This window comes from Phyllobates terribilis, unplaced genomic scaffold (assembly GCF_046119375.1).
Source record: "Phyllobates terribilis strain yellow unplaced genomic scaffold, ASM4611937v1 Scaffold_8__6_contigs__length_399053987, whole genome shotgun sequence".
NCBI lineage: Eukaryota > Metazoa > Chordata > Amphibia > Anura > Dendrobatidae > Phyllobates > Phyllobates terribilis.
In genome coordinates this window covers 81,385,423-81,401,950 of record NW_027362768.1, presented here as the reverse complement: position 1 = coordinate 81,401,950, position 16,528 = coordinate 81,385,423, and the positions used below count along the sequence as shown (strand labels likewise).

Genomic DNA, 16,528 nt, shown 5'->3' with positions numbered 1-16,528 from the left:
TGAATACTACTTGTAGGCACTGTATGTGTTGTTTTTTTAAATGTTTTATTTTTAATGGGGCAAAAGGGGTGACTTTAAAGTTTTTTGTTTTTTTTTAACTGTATTTATTAGTCCCCTTAGGATACCTGAATCTGCAATAGTCCGATTGCCTGTGCTATACAAACTTCCCTGCGTGGGTTTTGACACCGCTCAGTGCATGTAGAGCGGCGGCTGTGATCATGCCCCTGATACGGACTGACAGCCAGCCCTAATGTTGAGCTGCTGTCAGTCAGTGCCGGGCGCGATTACTGCTATTGCTCTCCATGCACTGAGCGATGACTGAACCCGTACCAGCACCGCCCCTATGACTGCAACCGGAATGCTAGCACCGGGCAGGTTCACAATGCTATTAACCTGCAAATTAACCCCATATCTGCAGGTTATCAGCGTTTTTTCAGGTGACAGGTTCCCTTTAAGATTCTGTAATTCATACAGGAAATTATTTATAGCTCCAAGCTGGAACATGAGTAAGATATTGTTCTGATGAATATAAGCTGATCAGAAAGTATATCGCTGCTGAGAACCCCACTGATCTGCTGTAATATGTGGTGCCAAAAGTGCATCAAGCACCACAGCAGTGGAGATTTAATATAACAAGGAGTGTTTTACATCACAGGATTTATGTAAATGCAGGACTGGTCCTCCTAAACTACCAGTGCTCTTGGTTAATGTCCTCCACTCTAACAGATAAAAAGATGAAAATAGGACTACCGTCTATTAACCCTCAATTCTCTAAGGCCTTATTCAGACATCCGTGTTGCACAAACACGTTGTATGCGTTTTCTTTCACGGATAGAACAGGCACCCATTATAATTTACAATGCTTTTCACATGTCCATGTTTTTTCATGGACCGTGTGGCCTTGTAAAAGTCACATAGACATACCCGTTTCTCTACAGTATCATGGATGAAAAGAGCAAATACAAGTCTATGGGACAGTGTGAAACACATACAGCACACGGGTGGCATCAGTGTACAGTCTGTGCTGTACGTGTTTAACATTGCAGTGAATGGGAGAAGCTTTGTAATTTTATCCATCCATGAAAAAAGTTTTTGTTACTGTAATTTGTTGCCTACTTAATTCTCAAATATATACTTAATATTGAGATATCATCCTGGCTTAATTAAATAAAATCAAGTCCCTATTTTCCTTTCCATAGGTTTTTCCTAACACCAGCACAACAAACAGCCCAATAGTGTCTTCTACTGCTGCCTCAAACATTTCAAGTCCAACAAGTTCAATTACCAGTAGTTTGGAAACCACTCATTCTGTTTCCCCTAAACCTCCTCCTACTTATATTTCCAGTGAGACTTGTGGTACACAGAAGATTTGCCTTCGCAATCCTTCTGAATGTGACCCTTCCAAAACTACTAACTGTTTTTTCATGTCCTCCGCTATGACGGACAATGGTGCATATAATTTTGAGATGAGTGGTCCTTCTGGAGGATATGTGTCAATTGGCTTTTCAGATGACCAGTTCATGGTAAGAAAACTAAGTCTTCCTACATTCAAACATATGTGATTTACTAATGTCAAAAATATGTAAACCCTGGTCCTCTGTGTTCCAGGGAGAGGATGACATTTATATATGTGTAATAAATTCAATTGGACAAGTAGAAATCCAGCATGCCTATTCAGAAGGACGAAGGTCACCTCTCATTCTGCCATTGGTAAGTTCTTACTGTTAAACATGTAAGGTGTTCCAAAAGCTGCATCAAAGGCAAGCATGTTTGATTTTGTACATGCGACTATAAAGTACTACATACCCAGAATGGCCACTTTACTATAAACGCCTATCTTGTAGTGTGTTGGACCAGCACTGACCTTAAGAACCTCATTAATTTGTCCATGGAGTAAATGCGAAAAATATTGGTCAATCCAGGCAAGATAGTGTTTTATAGTTGCCACCAGGGGTGGATTAAGAGTAGCAAGGGCCCCGGGCAGTTTAGAAGGCGCGGGCCCCCCACCCCACACACACACACCTGATGTATCACGTGACATGTCACATGATCCCCTGTGATAGTTCACGTGAAATTAATTTGGCACAGTATTAATTATAATATTTTTTTTTAGGCTGTGTGCCCACTACGCGTTTTTTAAGCGTTTCCGCAGAGGCAATTCCGCTGCGGAAACGCTTAAAAAACGCTTGGTAGAAGGCCTGCCATGTTCCCTAATGATAATCCGCATGTGCTGTGCACATGTTGCGGAAATTTCCGCTGCGGATTATCATTGCGGAAAAATCCGCAGCACTAACAATTATTTTGCGGAAGCGCGGCGCTTTCGCCGCCATTGACTTGCATCGGAACGCATGTAATCCGCATCACTGCATCTGTACATGCAGAATCCATGCGTTTCAATGTGCGGATGGTACCCGGGTTTGGAGAAGAGGAGACTCTCCTCCGGACCCGGGTACCATAGAACCTGTAAAAAAAAGAATAAAATAAAAAATAAATATTATACTTACCTTCTGATGGCCCCCGGTGTCTTTATCCGATGCGTCCTGGCTTGCCGGCAGCTCGCAATGGTCTGAAAATGACCTGCCGTGATGTCATTTAGTCATGTGACGGGTCACGCGACCGCTGACATCGGCAGGCCATCAGAAGGTAAGTATATATTTATTTTTTACCATTGTTTTACGGTCAGGCTTTGTGCCCACGATGCAGAAATGAAGCAGAAAATTTCTGCAGCATTTCTGCATCTCCCTGGCAGAAAAAAACGCATGCAGATTGTGCATGCGTTTTTCCTGCAGAATACATGTGGATCCACATGCGAGTTCACATGCGTTTCCGCATGCAGATTGACAAGCACTTTCCAAGCGATAGCATCACTTGGAAAGTGCTTGACAACTAGGTCACACTGTATAAATCCATGCAAACAGCATGGATTTATACAGTGTGAACCGTAAAAATTAAAACAAATAAAGCTATTCTCACCCCCGAGGCCCCGGCGTGGCTGCAGCGCTGCTTCCTGGCTGGTTCCCGGCTGCCGGCATATCGCGAGACAGAGCGGTGAAGGGCCTGCGGTCACATGACTGTGACGTCACCGAAGGTCCTTCAGCGCTGCTGGCATTCAGAGAGAAGACGCCGGACAGGTGAGTATAAACTTTATTTGTTATTTTATTCTTTTTTTACAGGTACAATGGTACCCAGGTCTGGATGAGAGTCTCCTCTCCTCCAGAACTGGGTACCATCCGCACATAGAGACGCATAGAAGCCGCTTGTAAAAATGTACAGTCGCGGTTTCTGTGCGTCTCAATGCAAGTCAATGGCGGGAGTTCCGCTGCACTTCCGCAAAATTAAATGACATGCTGCGGATTTTTGTATGCAGCATAAACGCTGCGGAAAAATTCGCAGCATGTGCATAGAACATGCGGAATCCCCTTGGGGACCATGGGGTGCGGATTACCTAGCGTTTCACAAGCGTTTCCGCTGCGGAAATTCCGCAGCATAAACGCTTGAAAAACGCTAAGTGGGCACACAAACATATACAGACATATACAGTACCGACCAAAAGTTTGGACACACCTTCTCATTTAAAGATTTTTCTGTATTTTCATGACTATGAGAATTGTACATTCACACTGAAGGCATCAAAACTATGAATTAACACATGTGGAATTATATACTTAACAAAAAAGTGTGAAGCCACCTTTTGCTTTGATGACTGCTTTGCACACTCTTGGCATTCTCTTGACGAGCTTCAAGAGGTAGTCACCGGAAATGGTTTTCATTTCACAGGTGTGCCCTGTCAGGTTTAATAAGTGGGATTTCTTGCCTTATAAATGGGGTTGGGACCATCAGTTGTGTTGTGCAGGAGTCTGGTGGATACACAGCTGATAGTCCTACTGAATAGACTGATAGAATTTATATTATGGCAAGCTAAGTAAAGAAAAACGAGTGGCCATCATTACTTTAAGATATGAAGGTCAGTCAGTCCGTAAAATTGGGAAAACTTTGAAAGTATCCCCAAGTGCAGTTGCAAAACCATCAAGCCCTACAAAGAAACTGGCTCACATGAGGACCACCCCTGGAAAGGAAGAACAAGAGTCACCTCTGCTTCTGAGGATAAGTTGATCCGAGTCACCAGCCTCAGAAATCGCAGGTTAACAGCTGCTCAGATTAGAGACCAGGTCAATGCCACACAGAGTTCTAGCAGCAGACACATCTCTTCAACAACTGTTAAGAGGAGACTTTGTGCAGCAGGCCTTCATGGTAAAAAAGCTGCTAGGAAACCACTGCTAAGGACAGGCAACAAGCAGAAGAGACTTGTTTGGGCTAAAGAACACAAGGAATGGACATTAGACCAGTGGAAATCTGTGCTTTGGTCTGATGAGTCCAAATTTGAGATCTTTGGTTCCAACCACCGTGTCTTTGTGCGACGCAGAAAAGGTGAACAGATGGACTCTACATGCCTGGTTCCCACTGTGAAGCATGGAGGAGGAGGTGTGATGGTGTGGGAGTGCTTTGCTGGTGACACTGTTGGGGATTTATTCAAAATTGCAGGCATACTGAACCAGCATGGCTACCACAGTATCTTGCAGCGGCATGCTTTTCCATCCGGTTTGCGTTTAGTTGGACCATCATTTATTTTTCAACAGGACAATGACCCCAAACACACCTCCAGGCTGTATAAGGGCTATTTGACCAAGAAGGAGAGTGATGGGGTGCTTTTGCCAGATGACCTTGCCTCCACAGTCACCAGACCTGAACCCAATCGAGATGGTTTGGGGTGAGCTGGACCGCAGAGTGAAGGCAAAAGGGCCAACAAGTGCTAAGCATCTCTGGGAACTCCTTCAAGATTGTTGGAAGACCATTTCCGGTGACTACCTCTTGAAGCTCATCAAGAGAATGCCAAGAGTGTGCAAAGCAGTCATCAAAGCAAAAGGTGGCTACTTTGAAGACCTTAGAATATAAGGCATATTTTCAGTTGTTTCGCACTTTTTTGTTAAGCATATAATTCCACATGTGTTAATTCATAGTTTTGATGCCTTTAGTGTGAATGTACAATTTTCATAGTCAAGAAAATACAGAAAAATCTTTAAATCAGAAGGTGTGTCCAAACTTTTGGTCTATACTGTACATGCACATTTGAAACAAAAAAATACATATAAACAGACATCACACAATGATATCTGCCTGCACACACATACATACACACACACACACACACACACACACACACACACACACACACACTCACACTCACACTCACACTCACACTCACAATCACCATCCCCCGGCTCGGCTCCAGTCCTCCTGGCTCCTGCTCCTCTCCGGTGGCAAGTAGCAGTGCAGGCCGGGCGCGCACTGCGTGACGTCACAGCTAGGAGACACGGCCGCGCACAGGGCCGTGTCTCCTAGCAGTGACGCGGCCGGGCCAGCACACAGGGAAGTTAACTGCTGCAGTGCTGGCCCGGCCGAAGAAGAAGCAGCGGCCGTGCACCGCTGCTGGGGAAGTGGTCCGGGGCCCCCCCCCGCCACTGTCTGCCGGTATGTGCCGCGGGGCCACACATATAATGAGGGCAATCCGGCCATAGCCCCCCCGGAGCCCCGGGCCCCCTGGAGACCCGAGGCCCCGGGCGGTAGCCCGGATTGCCCTCATTATAATCCGCCTATGGTTGCCACATATTAGATGGAGATACCGCCATGCTCTGAGCAGTCGTTTGACCTTGTCTCAGAGATGCTCTTAAAGACTAAAATCTTAGGACTGTAAAAACCATTAAAAAAAGATCTATGGCTGTATGATCCTTGTGCCATGGTGCATTGCCCTGCTGAAAGTGTCCTTTTACCATAGGGTATCCAGATACCATAAAGGGATGAACTTGGTCTGCCACAATGCTTATGTAAGTCCTACTGTAAAATTAAAAAAAATGGATGAACACGCTAAAAATTAACCATTGCACCTATAAAACTGGTAGATGTGTGGACGCAGGCTTAGGTATCATTGTTCGCGGAGGTGTAAACATGCTGCCGAAAATAATGGTAGCCTATGTGGCCTATTACAGATTGTTCAGTGCACATCGTTTAGCTTGGTCTGTCTGTGCAAATGGGCATTAAACAACCGCTGATATGTAAATATAGACCAATCGGTAGTAATTTACGGTAGTTCCACTGGTCAGTCTATGTAAACTGTTGAAAAAGACTTGGCACTCGTAGTGAATCAAAGAATATTTTGAATATACACTGCTCAAAAAAATAAAGGGAACATTTAAACAACACAATGTAACTCCAAGTCAATAACACTTCTGTGAAATCTACCTGTCCAGTTATGAAGCAACACTGATTGTGAATTAATTTCTCCTGCTGTTGTGCAAATGGAACAGACAACTGGTAGAAATGATAGGCAATTAGCAAGATACGCCCTATAAAGGAGTGGTTCTGCAGGTGGTGACCACAAACCATTTCTCTGTTCTCATCCTTTTTGGCTGTCGTTTTAGTCACTTTTTCATTTTGCCGTTGCTCTCACCCCTAGAGGTACAGTAGCATGAGGCGGTGTCTACAGTACAACCCACAGAAGTTGCTCAGGTAGTGCAGTTCATCCAGGATGGCACATCAGTGCGAGCTGTGGCAAGAAGGGTAGCTATGTCTGTCAGCACAGTGTACAGAGCATGGAGCAGATACCAGGAGATGTGGAGGGAGCCATAGGAGAGCAAAAACCCAGCAGCAGGACCGTTACCTCCTCCTTTGTGCAAGGAGGAACAGGAGGAGCACTGCCAGAGCCCTGCAAAATGACCTCCAGCAGGCGACAAATGTGCATGTGTCTGCACAAACGGTAAGAAACCGACTCCATGAGAGTGGTATGAGGGCCCGATGTCCACAGATGGGGGTTGTGCTCACAGCTCAACACCATACAGGACGCTTGGCATTTGCCACAGAACACCAGGATTGGCAAAGTCGCCACTGGCTCCCTGTGCTCTTCACAGATGAAAGCAGGTTCACACTGAGCACATGTGACAGATGTGACAGTCTGGAGACACCGTGGAGAGCGATCTGCTGCCTGCAACATCCTTCAGCATGACCGGTTTGGCAGTGGGTCAGTAATGGTGTGGGGTGGCATTTCTTTGGAGGGCCGCGCAGCCCTCCATGTGCTCGCTAGAGGTAGCCTGACTGCCATTAGATGCCATGAGATGAGATCCTCAGACCCCTTGTGAGACCATATGCTGGTGCGGATGGCCCTGGGTTTCTCCTAATGCAGGACAATGCCAGACCTCATGTGGCTGGAGTGTGTCAGCAGTTCCTGCAAGATTAAGGCATTGAAGCTATGGACTGGCCCGCCCGTTCCCCAGACCTGAATCCGATTGAGCACATCTGGGACATCATGTCTCGCTCCATCCACCAACGTCACGTTGCACCACAGACTGTCCAGGAGTTGGCGGATACTTTAGTCCAGGTCTGGGAGGAGATCCCACAGGAGACCATCCGCAACCTCATCAGGAGCATGCCCAGGCATTGTAGGGAGGTCATACAGGAACGTGGAGGCCACACACAATACTGATACTCAATTTGTAGGGAGGTCATACAGGCACGTGGAGGCCACACACAATACTGATACTCAATTTGACTTGTTTTAAGGACATTACATCAAAGTTGGATCAGCCTGTAGTGTGTTTTTCCACTTTAATTTTGGGGGTGACTCTAAATCCAGGCCTCAATTGGTTAATAAATGTGATTTCCATTGATTTTTGTGTGATTTTGTTGTCAGCACATTCTGCTTTGTACAGAACAAAGTATTCAATGAGAATATTTCATTCATTCAGATCTAGGATGTGTTATTTGACTGTTCCCTTTATTTTTTTTGAGCAGTGTATTTATTTATGGTGCTGCAATCCAACAAGTGAGACGTTTCGGCCACAGACCTTCATCAGTACAACAGATTGCACCAGATAGACCGTATACACTAACGCTATGGATAAGCAGTGAGCACTGCAGTGGCGGGAAGCATTCAACGCTGATGAAGGTCTCTTGACCAAAACGTCTCACTTGTTGGATTGCAGCACCATAAATAAATATATTCAAAATATTCTTTGATTCACTACTAGTGCCAAGTCTTTTTCAACAGTTTACAAGGGATAGGATCCTACTTGTGCACCATACATAGGAGTGCCGTGGTACCACTTTACAGCCTATGTAAACAGACCCTTAGGCTGGCCAATTATATTAGATTAGATGGCTGGTGTCTGAACAATGCTTCAGCCAATCGTTCAGCTAACAGATATCTCAGCCGAGACTCCTATATGCAGGAGTGCCTGCTCGACAGAGCATTCCTGTGTTCGCTATGAGAAAACTGCCGACTAGCATGTCAACCAACGGCTTATCTCTGAGAGAGAAATGCGATCAACTATCTGGAATCGGACATCCGCAAATCGACATCTCTCCGGACCATCAGTCGGCCAATGCCCTCATACACCTTAGACTGTCAGACAAACCCTGTAGATTATCGGTGGGCTCAGCCAACATTAGTAAGTATATTGTGTCCATCTTATCTCTCCTCTCATCTCAAGAAACCAAGCGCAATCAAGTAAAGGGAGATTAAATTATGACGCTTAAGTGTCCATTGTTTTTCGGGCAGTGATAGATTATATTTCACATTCCAATGTTTCAACCTGTCCAGTCTTTATCAAGAACAAATCTGTATCAAACAGTATATGCAAGGAAACCTCAGAATACTTATACAAATTAATTGGTATGAAGCAGAAAAATAGAAAAGGTGATCGAAATTGCAAGAAAGATATAGCGCGTGGAAAAATTCTATACACAAAAAATGTACAGTACATGTATACATCAACTACGATATATAGTAGCATAGTAACATAGTAACATAGTTTTTAAGGTTGAAGGAAGACTAAGTCCATCTACAGTCAGGGCCAAAAGTTTTGAGAATGACACCAAAATTATATTTTCACATGATCTGCTGGCCTCTGGTTTTTATTAGTGTTTGTCTGATGTTTATATCACATACAGAAATATAATTGCAATCATATTATGAGTACCAATAGGTTATATTGACAGTTAGAATGAGTTAATGCAGCAAGTCAATATTTGCAGTGTTGCCCCTTCTTCTTCAAGACCTCTGTAATTCTTCCTGGCATGCCCTCAATCAACTTTTGGGCCAAATCCTGACTGATAGCAGTCCATTCTTGCATAATCAATGCTTGCATTTTGCCAGAATTTGTTGGTTTTTGTTTGTCCACCCGTCTCTTGATGATTGACCACAAGTTCTCAATGGGATTAAGATCTGGGGAGTTTCCAGGCCATGGACCCAAAATCTTTGTTTTGTTCCATGAGCCATTTTGCTATCACCTTTGCTTTATGGCAAGGTGCTCCTTCATGCTGGAAAAGGCATTTTTGGGCGCCAAACTGCTCTTGGACGGTTGGGAGAAGTTGCTCTTGGAGGACATTCTGGTACCATTCTTTATTCATGGCTGTGTTTTTAGGCCAGACTGAGTGAGCCGATTCCCTTGGCTGAGAAGCAACCCCACACATGAATGGTTTAAGGATGCTTTACAGTTGGCATGAGACAAGACTGGTGGTAGCGCTCACCTCTTCTTCTCCGAATAAGCTGTTTTCCAGATGTCCCAAACAATCGAAAAGGGGATTCATCAGAGAAAATGACTTTGCCCCAGTCCTCAGCAGTCCACTCCCTGTACCTTTTGCAGAATATCAGTCGGTCCCTGATGTTTTTTCTGGAGAGAAGTGGCTTCTTTGCTGCCCTCCTTGAAACCAGCCCTTGCTCAAAGAGTCTCCGCCTCACAGTGCGTGCAGAAGCACTCACACCAGCCTGCTGCCATTCCTGAGCAAGCTCGGCACTGCTGGTAGTCTGATCCCGCAGCTGAAACAGTTTTAAGATACGGTCCTGGCGCTTGCTGGTCTTTCTTGGGCGCCCTGGAGCCTTTTTGACAACAATGGAAGCTCTCTCCTTGAAGTTCTTGATGATGCGATAGATTGTTGACTGATGTGCAATCTTTGTAGCGGCGATACTCTTCCCTGTTAGGCCATTTTTGTGCAGTGCAATGATGGCTGCACGTGTTTCTTTAGAGATAACCATGGTTAACTGAAGAGAAACAATGATACCAAGAACCAGCCTCCTTTTTAAAGTGTCCAGTGATGTCATTCTAACTTAATCATGACTGATTGATCGCCAGCCCTGTCCTCATCAACACCCACACCTGTGTTAATGGATCAATCACTAAAACGATGTTAGCTGCTCCTTTTAAGGCAGGACTGCAATGATGTTGAAATGTGTTTTGGGGGTTAAAGTTCATTTTCTGGGCAAATATTGACTTTGCAAGTACAGTAATTGCTGTTAAGCTGACCACTCTTTGACATTCAGGAGTATATGCAAATTGCCATTACAAAAAATGAAGCCGTAAACTTTGGAAAAATTACTATTTGTCTCATTCTCAATACTTTTGGCCATGACTGTAGTCCAACCCATAGCCTAACTTGTTGATCCACTGGAAGGCAAAAAAAAAACATGTGGCAAACACTAAGCTCCACATTGGGGAAAAAAATTCCTTCCCGACTCCATACGACAATCAGACTAGTTCCCTGGATCAACGCCCTATCAAGGAATCTAGTATTTATAACCTGTAATATTATACTTTTCAAGAAAGGCATCCATGCCCTTCTTAATTTTTAACAGTGAATCACTCATTACAACATCATGTGGCAGAGAGTTCCATAGTCTCACTGCTCTTACAGTAAAGAATCCCCGTCTGTGATTATATTTAAACCTTCTTTCCTCCAGACGTAGAAGATGCCCCCTTGTCCCAGTCTCAGGCCTCAGAGTAAAAAGATCAGTAGAAAGGTCTTTGTACTGTCCCCTCATATACTTGTACATAGTAATAAGATCACCCCTAAGCCTTCTTTTTTCCACAGTAAATAACCCCAAGTGTAATAACCTGTCTTGGTATTGCAGACCCCCCAGTCCTCTAATAACCTTGGTCTCTCTTCTCTGCACCCTCTCTAGTTCAGCTATGTCTTTCTTATGCCGATAAGGAAACCCATAAAAGTCCTTTCCCAGATGATCCCAAAGCGTCAATGTCTACAAATTACTTAAGTGTAATAAAATGTATGGGAATATAAATCAAATATAAATAACTGCAATCAATAAATACACAAGTCATAAGTTCAAACCCCTATCAATAGCTAATCTTATCTCCGTTTAGTTTAAAGGCTACCTGTGATCAGGATTTTACAGCCAAACTACTGGCATGCATGGAAAAGTGCTTTCTTTCCGTTGCTTGTAGAAATTTATTTTGCTGTTTTAGAGAAGTTAATGAGTTGCCAGTGCAGTGGGGCAGACCCTGCCCTTGCAGCTCTCCTGACTCTCTGCCTATTCCCTGCCCGCTGCCTGCCTCCTGTGTCTGACTGACAGGTAACTCCCGTATCAGTGCACTGCCTGTTCATTAGAACAAATCTTGACATCCTCCATTGACTACTTACTTTGAGTTGTTCATGTACACAGGATTCTATTTTGCTGGACCTTATTCCATGATTGCACCGTTCCCAACGTGCTCTCCACACTATTGCACTGTTGCACAAGGAAACCCTGGAAGGTTGGCAAATTTTGATCTGGTGCCTATGACCAATCAATGTTCAAAGTTGCTCAGATAACTTGATTTCCTCAAGTATTGTATATACACAGCAGGATCCTCAGTAAGGTTGATTAAATTGACTAGAATAGAGCTGAGCTGCTGAACCAGGCACATCCATATGAGATGTTTCTCATTTAGTAGGTTTTAGAAGGCGTAGAATTTGGAGATAATAAAATACTTGCTGCAGAGGACCAAATAAATACTGGGGAATGTGATAGGAGTAAGGCCTGTCATACACTTTTGCTAGCTGCCAGACAAATAATCAGCCAAACCATAGTTCGGCCAGCAGCTATTTAACTTGACTCGCCCATACACAGGAGCGCTTGCTCTGCCAATCATCACTGTGCTATCTATGAGCGAGCCGCTGCCAGACATCTGATGGCAGTGAGAGCAAAAGGATGTGCAGTCCGAAAAATTACATGCTGGATCCTTATCTTTCCTGACAATCTTTGTTTGGGGCCGCTATATGCATTAGATTGTCAGCTGAACCTGTCGATATTGGAGGGTATGGCCAACATTAGTCTAATAAATATGGTGGCTTTTAGCCAAAATAATTCTCTGCATCTGTGGTCTCCAATGTTTTATCTCAGATTTCTGTGCATATTGCATACAGCCTACTAAGGTTTTCTTTATCCTATTTGACAGAGTAATGTAGATGTCAGGATGACCTCATACACAAACGGTGTGATACAATGTTCTTTCACTTCAAAAAATCAAATCTCAACACAACTTCCCATCCACCAATCAAGATCCAGTAATGGTTCTGATTTGTACTACATATTAATGGCTTATGGATCCTCTGATAATGGTGAGTAAAGTCTACTTGACAGTATATACTAGTTTCTTATGTACAATACGTTTATCTGTATAGAAGGGGAATACATTGTCAAATGTACCTGGAGTGTTGAGATACAGTAGACTTATTACTGTAACTTCATAATTCAAGGACCTACAATAAGTTAAAAAAAATAGAAGTTTATTTTGTTATCAGGTATACAAGAAGTAATATGAAGAGAGATGGCCATCATTTGATATTCAAGTCCTTGTTAATACTTTGTTATTGGAAATGTGCCAGTCTTTGCACTGGAAAAAGAAATGTGGTCTTCTAGCGGATCTTCGATAAAATTAAGCTTTTATTAGGAACATATAAAAGCAGCCATGTCACAAGGACAATACACGGGATACAAGGACACAAGACATGATAGTCCCAACGCGTTTCAGCTAAGTATTAGCCTTAATCATGGGATAAAGTCACTGTGGGACATAATGGTATATATAACTATGCATACAAACATGGCTCCACCTAAACACAGATGGTAAATAAATAAATAATTAATTCTTAGGTAGGAGTTGAATTAAAAGTGACAAGCCAGTAGAACAAAATACAAAATAAAACCACTATATTTCACTGACGCTACAAAAGAAAAACAGTTATACAGAGTATATATATATGAATCATGAAACAGTACAATCTGAAAAAAATACGAGTTACTTTAAATGAATAGAATTATTTAAGAAATCTGATATTGATTTTCTGCTACAACATTATCGATCCTGATTGAGAATTAGTATGAATAACTTCTCTTTGAGAATAAATATTTCATAAATTTAGCTGTAAGCATATAAATTTCTTTGTTATAATAGAGTCTCATCTTCATATCAAATTCTCCCCCAGAGATATTTGGAATTGCAGCGGAAAAAAAATAAAAAATGTTTTTTTCCTTGTTTTTCCTCTTCCTTCCCTCCCCTCCCCTTCCAATTTATATATATTGTAATATTAAGTCTTGTCTGATGTTCAGACCTTGCGGTATTCTAGTAGCTAATCTAAAGATCCAAAAGGATTCTCTGTTGAGAATTTTTCTCTTATATTCTCCTCCTCTAAACGGTTTATAAACTTTTTCTATAGCTCTAAATTTAAAGCCAGACACATCTCCTCCATGTACAGTACAGACCAAAAGTTTGGACACAACTTCTCATTTAAAGATTTTTCTGTATTTTCATGACTATGAAAATTGTACATTCACACTGAAGGCATCAAAACTATGAATTAACACATGTGGAATTATATACTTAACAAAAAAGTGTGAAACAACTGAAAATATGTCTTATATTCTAGGTTCTTCAAAGTAGCCACCTTTTGCTTTGATGACTGCTTTGCACACTCTTGGCATTCTCTTGATGATCTTCAAGAGGTAGTCGCCGGAAATGGTCTTCCAACAATCTTGAAGGAGTTTCCAGAGATGCTTAGCACTTGTTGGCCCTTTTGCCTTCACTCTGCGGTCCAGCTCACCCCAAACCATCTCGATTGGGTTCAGGTCTGGTGACTGTGGAGACCAGATCATCTGGCGTAGCACCCCATCACTCTCCTTCTTGGTCAAATAGCCCTTACACAGCCTGGAGGTGTGTTTGGGGTCATTGTCCTGTTGAAAAATAAATGATGGTCCAACTAAACGCAAACCAGATGGAATAGCATGCCGCTGCAAGATGCTGTGGTAGCCATGCTGGTTCAGTATGCCTTCAATTTTGAATAAAATCCCCAACAGTGTCACCAGCAAAGCACCCCAACACCATCAAACCTCCTCCTCAATGCTTCACGGTGGTAACCAGGCATGTAGAATCCATCCGTTCACCTTTTCTGCGTCGCACAAAGACACGGTGGTTGGAACCAAAGATTTCAAATTTGGACTCATCAGACCAAAGCACAGATTTCCACTGGTCTAATGTCCATTGCTTGTGTTCTTAAACCCAAACAAGTCTCTTCTGCTTGTTGCTTGTCCTTAGCAGTGGTTTCCTAGCAGCTATTTTACCATGAAGGCCTGCTGCACAAAGTCTCCTCTTAACAGTTGTTGTAGAGATGTGTCTGCTGCTAGAACTCTGTGTGGCATTGACCTGGTCTCTAATCTGAGCTGCTGTTAACCTGCGATTTCTGAGGCTGGTGACTCGGATAAACTTATCCTCAGAGGCAGAGGTGACTCTTGGTCTTCCTTTCCTGGGGCGGTCCTCATGTGAGCCAGTTTCTTTGTAGCGCTTGATGGTTTTTGCAACTGCACTTGGGGACACTTTCAAAGTTTGCCCAATTTTTCAGACTGACTGACCTTCATTTCTTAAAGTAATGATGGCCACTCGTTTTTCTTTACTTAGCTGCTTTTCTCTTGCCATAATACAAATTCTAACAGTATATTCAGTAGGACTATCAGCTGTGTATCCACCAGACATCTGCACAACACAACTGATGGTCCCAACCCCATTTATAAGGCAAGAAATCCCACTTATTAAACCTGACAGGGCACACCTGTGAAGTGAAAACCATTTCCGGTGACTACCTCTTGAAGCTCATCAAGAGAATGCCAAGAGTGTGCAAAGCAGTCATCAAAGCAAAAGGTGGCTACTTTGAAGAACCTAGAATAAAAGACATATTTTCAGTTGTTTCACACTTTTTTGTTAAGTATATAATTGCACATGTGTTAATTCATAGTTTTGATGCCTTCATTGTGAATGTACAATTTTCAAAGTCAAGAAAATACAGAAAAATCTTTAAATGAGAAGGTGTGTCCAAACTTTTGGTCTGTACTGTATGTGCTGAAAATGTCTTTATAAAGACGAACAATTAAAGATTTTTGGGTTGCTAGCATCAGATAGATGCCTCCTAATGCTTTTTTTCAATGGCCCAGTGGTGCAACCAACATACTGTAATTTGCAAAGAAAACATTCTGCAAGGTAGATAACATTATCAGTATTACAATTCATAAAATAATTAATATTATAGGTCTGATTAGTAATGTAAGATTGAAAAGATGTGCTTTTCTGGGCATAGCCACAAGAAATGCAACGTGTGTGACCACAGCCATAGAAACCTTTCAGTGTTAGCCAAGTATCGGAGAGAGGATGTTTTTCTGACAAAAAAAAGACTGGGAGACAAAATAGTACCTAAAGTGGCTGCTTTTCGAGATACAAATTGAATATTCGAAGTCTCAAAAATTTTACAGAGTGTCTGATCTTGATTTAAGACTGGCAAATATTTTCTCACAATATTAATAATATCCTGATATTGCGGGCTATATTGGGTGCAGAAAACGAGTTTATTATCTGAAATCTGATTTTTTGCCCTAGTTTTTCTGGTGGGATTTTTTAAAAGATCTAATCTATTAATATCTGCTACAATATTATCCGCTCTGGATAAAAATTTATTGAGGTAACCTCTCCTTAAAAGTCGTTTTTTTGGTAGATTGAACTGCAGTTGTATAAATCTCTTGATTAGAGGAATGTCTCTTCATCCTGATAAATTCTCCCACTGGGATGTTTTTTATTATATGTTTAGGGTGACAAGATGAAGCTTGCAAAATAGTATTTCCAGCTGTTGCTTTTCTAAAAGGAAGTATTGTGATTTTTTTGGTATTATCATCACCAGATAAAACAATGTCTAGGTAATTAATATTATGTTTTTGAAGGCAAAAAGTAAATTTCAAATTGTAGTCATTCCCATTGAGATAATCCACAAACGATGGAACTTTGGAAATGGGCCCTTTCCAGATAAGTAGTAAATCATCTATGTACCTAGCATACCATTCTATATCGTTTATAAAGGGATTATACTCAGAGAAAATATAACTTTCTTCCCATACCGACATGACAATATTTGCCAGAGAAGGGGAGAATTTTCCTCCCATACTAACTCCCTGTTTCTGAAAATAAAAATCCCTATCAAAAGAAAAATATATATTTTTTAATAAGAATTCTGTGGAGAGTAGTATAAAGTCTTGAATAAAAGTGGTATATCCACTATATTTATGCAAAAAATATTTAAGACAGTTCAGCGCTATTTCATGAGGTATGGTAGGATACAGACCGACAACATCACATGATAGCCAGTTATATGAGGGAAGCCAAGTGTA

At 42.2% G+C, this 16,528-nt stretch overlaps 1 protein-coding gene across 1 annotated transcript in view; it reads left to right on the top strand.

Annotated features, from left to right (window-relative positions):
* The window catches only part of LOC141156737 (putative ferric-chelate reductase 1), a 93,585-nt gene that overhangs the window by 38,871 nt on the left and 38,186 nt on the right, over nt 1-16,528 (top strand). The window contains exons 6-8 of the mRNA XM_073643065.1: nt 1,200-1,523; nt 1,609-1,710; nt 12,282-12,444. Coding sequence (XP_073499166.1) covers nt 1,200-1,523; nt 1,609-1,710; nt 12,282-12,444 — 589 coding nt within the window. The remainder of the gene's footprint in view (nt 1-1,199; nt 1,524-1,608; nt 1,711-12,281; nt 12,445-16,528) is intronic.